Source organism: Chiloscyllium plagiosum, chromosome 10, assembly GCF_004010195.1.
Source record: "Chiloscyllium plagiosum isolate BGI_BamShark_2017 chromosome 10, ASM401019v2, whole genome shotgun sequence".
In the NCBI taxonomy this organism is placed as follows: domain Eukaryota; kingdom Metazoa; phylum Chordata; class Chondrichthyes; order Orectolobiformes; family Hemiscylliidae; genus Chiloscyllium; species Chiloscyllium plagiosum.
In genome coordinates this window covers 91,627,437-91,631,764 of record NC_057719.1, presented here as the reverse complement: position 1 = coordinate 91,631,764, position 4,328 = coordinate 91,627,437, and the positions used below count along the sequence as shown (strand labels likewise).

At 40.9% G+C, this 4,328-nt stretch overlaps 1 protein-coding gene across 1 annotated transcript in view; it reads left to right on the top strand.

Annotated features, from left to right (window-relative positions):
• Positions 1–4,328, top strand: part of ubr1 (ubiquitin protein ligase E3 component n-recognin 1) — a 204,626-nt gene that overhangs the window by 79,271 nt on the left and 121,027 nt on the right. The window contains exon 19 of the mRNA XM_043698391.1: positions 1,832–1,933. Within this exon, the coding sequence (XP_043554326.1) occupies positions 1,832–1,933 (102 nt within the window). The remainder of the gene's footprint in view (positions 1–1,831; positions 1,934–4,328) is intronic.

The following is a 4,328-nucleotide window of genomic DNA, read 5'->3' as shown; positions in this document are numbered from 1 at the left end:
CATCTGGAGTATTGTGTGCAGTCTTGGTTGCCATACTATAGGAAGGATGTGGAGGCACTGGAACGGGTGCAGAGGAGGTTTACCAGTATGTTTCCTGGTATGGTAGAAAGAACATATGAGGACAGGCTGAGGCACTTGGGGTTGTTTTCATTGGAGAAAAGAAGGTTTAGGGGTGACTTGATAGAGGTGTACAAGATGATTAGGGGTTTAGATAGGGTTGACAGTGAGAATCTTTTTCCACGTATGGAGTCAGCTATTACGATGGGCATAGCTTTAAATTAAGGGGTGGTCGGTATAGGACAGATGTTAGGGGTAGGTTCTTTACTCAGCGAGTCGTGAGTTCATGGAATGCCCTGCCAGTAGCAGTGGTGGACTCTCCCTCTTTATGGGCATTTAAGCGGGCATTGGATAGGCATATGGAGGATAGTGGGCGAGTGTAGGTTAGGTGGGCTTGGATCGGCGCAACATCGAGGGCCATAGGGCCTGTACTGCGCTGTATTCTTCTATTCTATTCTATTCTATTCTAAGGTAGAATGACTGACACTGGAGCATTTGATCACTGAAAAGGGGTCATTCTGTCTCCTGAAGGAATGGTGTTGAAATGATGCGGAGGAGATCATAGAATGTTAGAGCACAAAGATAGGCCCACATGATCCATCATGCATGTGTCCGCCCTTGGAAAGAACTATCCAGTTCGCCCCTTTCGTCATAGCCCTGCAGTTTTCTTATAAAGGTTTTTGTTAAATCTTCAACTGTCCTTTCAATCAGTGCATTTCAATTGTAACATCTCTCTTGCAGCATCTTGGCTTGTAAAAGTCAGGGACCTGCACAGATCATTCTCTGAAGAATGATCCTGGATTTTCTTTCCTGAAACCAACCATACTTACTTTTTTGGATAAGAGTATGAGCAATTGCATTGGATCTTCTCTCTTTACTGGGGATTCTCAACAGAAGCTTTCGTGTTTCAGCAGGAGTTTTAGACTAGATGTAGCTCACTAAGTAATGTGTACTTTCCCTTATCTGTTTCCTTCTATTAAATTTAGAATCAGATTTCAAAGGCAATCTTAATTGAGCATGTTAGTCACATGCTCTGAACTGAGGGGACTTATTGTCCATTGTTTGGTCACGTATTGTAAGCAAGTTATTTTAATTTTTCGTTTAAAAATCAGATTGCATTGCATAAGATTTCTCATTGTGCATAACCCATGATAGCTTGGCGAAAAATAGCCTGAGAACAGGACAAAAATTAAACAGTTTACAGTTAAGTTAACTTTGTGACCTGAATGGACAGACACAATTTCGTAAAGTGTTTTGATTGTTTAGAGTGTTAACTGAAATAAAGTGATATCCGCAGGTATATCATTGGATCTTGGAAACTATCTAATTGTTTAAAGGATGCAAGCATGATTGGGCATATATCATCCCTCTATATTATCTTCAAAACTGTATTTTTACAAGTCGGCTTTTATAGAGTTGGATGAGGAATGACTTGAGATTGAGTTATATTAATTTAAAGATATTGTTTGCTTCACTGATGTAGGCCAAGAATGTTATTGAGCAGCTGTTTTTTTTAAATTAAGCAAGTACTCCATCTGATTTGGATTTTAAGCTGTGTGGAATGGAATTCTTGTGTGGCAGTGTTCTTATCAACAGCTGGACTTCTGCGAATTTATGGACTACATCTAGAATTACTTGTCATTATTTTTGTGAAAGTATATTACTGCTGTCACAAAGCATTAGACTTTGTGTGCAATTCACAATTTCTGAGCACTTCTGAAGCTTCGTATTTGCTCAGCTTAGTATAGACATTTAAACTACCTTTGTCTTACAGATCGCAGCTTCAATGATGGATCCAAATCGGTTCTTAATGTTTCTATTGAGCAGATTTGAACTATTTGAAGTATTTTCTAAGTCTCCAGTTCCAAGAAATAAGGTAAAATCCAGGTATCTTATTTTATGCCTGTAGGTGGTGTTTGGACTTTAATCAAGTCTTCACAAAGATGTTAACTTTAAGTTGTTGGCCTTTGTAACTGGGGATTTTTCCAAGTCATTTCTTATGATGTCCACAGGCATCAATGTCAAATTGTATTGATAACAAATTCCAGCCTGAAAGGTTAGCTCCATCTTTCCACAGATACCGCCTGACCTGAAGATTCTTAGCATTTTTTGTTTTTGTTTCAGATTTCAACATTTGTAGTTTGGCTTTGTTCTGATCTGACGTTCTTTCTTGAATACGGCTGTCATATTTGTCACTCTCCATTCCTCTGGAACCTCCCTGTATCTAAAGAAGATTCTGGCAAGCCCCTATAATCTTCCTTCATTTCAACAGTCAGGCATGTAAGCCATCTGGACCAGGTGACTTTTTGTCATCAGTCTTTGCTACTATTTTATCCTGACTTGAATTCCTCTTATCCCATTTAAATTAGCTTTATTCCAATTTAGGTGTTCTATTTTAAGTTCTCCTTTGACCTTCTATATTACTAATTTAAATCTTATATTTTAGTCAAGTGTTGTCCCACAGATACTGGGTTCACTTGGCCCACCTCATTCCCTGCATCAGAGGCTGTATTGCTTCTTTTTTTTTGGTTGGGCTGAGAACATGTTGATCAAGGATATTCTCCTGAGCACTTCAGAAATCCCTTTTGCTGCTTACTCTTTTACTAATATTAGTCCAATCAATATTAAGATGCTGAACATCTCCCATTGTTAACTTCGATTTAGCGACAACATAATTATTGCACATCTGTGATTTCTCTGCAGGTTTCTTCTTCTGTATTTATGTCTCTCATTGACTTCCTTGCTATCTGGAGATTTATTTAATATTGCTGATGACGTGTTCATTTCCATTTTTATTTCACAACTCTAATCAACCTATTCTAACTTTGCCCTTCAAGGATATGCTTTCTGCCCAACACTACAATGTCTGCTCTAATCTGTACTGACACCCCAGCTATCTAGTCTTTTCCCTATCTTTTCTGAATACTTCGTGGTTGAAAATTAAGTGCCAAGTCCTCCTCATTTTATTGCCATTATTATTTGTTGCCCTTTGTATGTTAGTATACTTGGAAGCAACCTTGTTGTATTCTTTGTAGCCCTACGGCACTAATTCCTTTCCGTTCCTTTAGATACCTTATGTTCATTGCTTTATCTTGGTTATTGTCCCAAGAATCTGAAGAGAGAGAAGGAGAAAGCAAAGACTATGTTGTCGTTGAGGTCAGCATTAAATTGGAACATTTACAACATCATCAGTGCATGGGAGCCTCCTGCGAAGCGCTTCTTTGATGTTTCCTCCGGTGTTTATAGTGGTCTGTCCCTGCCGCTTCCGGTTGTCAGTTTCAGCTGTCCGCTGTAGTGGTTGGTATATTGGGTCCAGGTCGATGTGTTTGTATTTGTCCTGTGTTTTTGTGCTGAATATACGTCGGTGATGTTCCACACTGTCGGTAGATGCCAGTGTCGTACTGGTACTGAAACAGCTTGGCTTGGCAGGTGTCAAGTTCCAGAGCACACGTCGTGAGTATTATTGCCAGAATGTCGGTAGCATCCAGAACCTTTGCACTATTTGTCCATTTCTTTGCTGTTATTTGAAGTGATGGCGAGTCAGCGCCAGCTACCTCAGGCGGCAGAGCATAAATCTCCGAGGTGTGAAATCGTTCGCCACGCTCGGTACATTCATTTTACAGCTTAGTTTTCCTAGTTGGATCCCAGCTCTCCATTCCACTGGCAATGTCACCAGCCAAAACATGCTCTCTCTTTCTCTCTATCTCTCACTCTGTCTCTGTCTCTCTCTGCCTCTCTCTGTCTCTCTCTCTCTGTCCCTCTCCCCCTGTCTCTGGTGCTCGCTCTCTTTTTCTCTCTCTCTCTCGATCTCTTTCTCTCTGTCTCCTGTTTCTGAGTGAAAACTGTCCCCGCTTTACTGGAAATGCTAGAGACAAGTTTGTAGGTGTACCCGAATGTAAAATGCAAGGTGTCCCCTTCAAGTGTGCAAGTTCCACTCCAAAACTGCACCAAGCAGAATGTTCAGAGTCGCAAAATGAGAATGATTACTTCACCACGCTGCCCCCACTACCCCCTATATCTGCAGCTTCCCTTACACTCAACACCTGATCCCGAAGAAGGGTTACACCCGAAACGTCGACGTCTCCACCACCTGATGCGGCCTGGTTTAGTGTGTTCTTCCAGCCTCTTGCCTGTCTATTTTGTATTCCATCTTCTGTCGTTTTTGATTTATTGTGTCTAACGGAATTAGAATGGCCGCTTCCTGAGGGGGGCTAACAGTGACGGCTGCATCCCAAATGGAGCTGAACTAGAATTAACTGATTCAGAAGGTT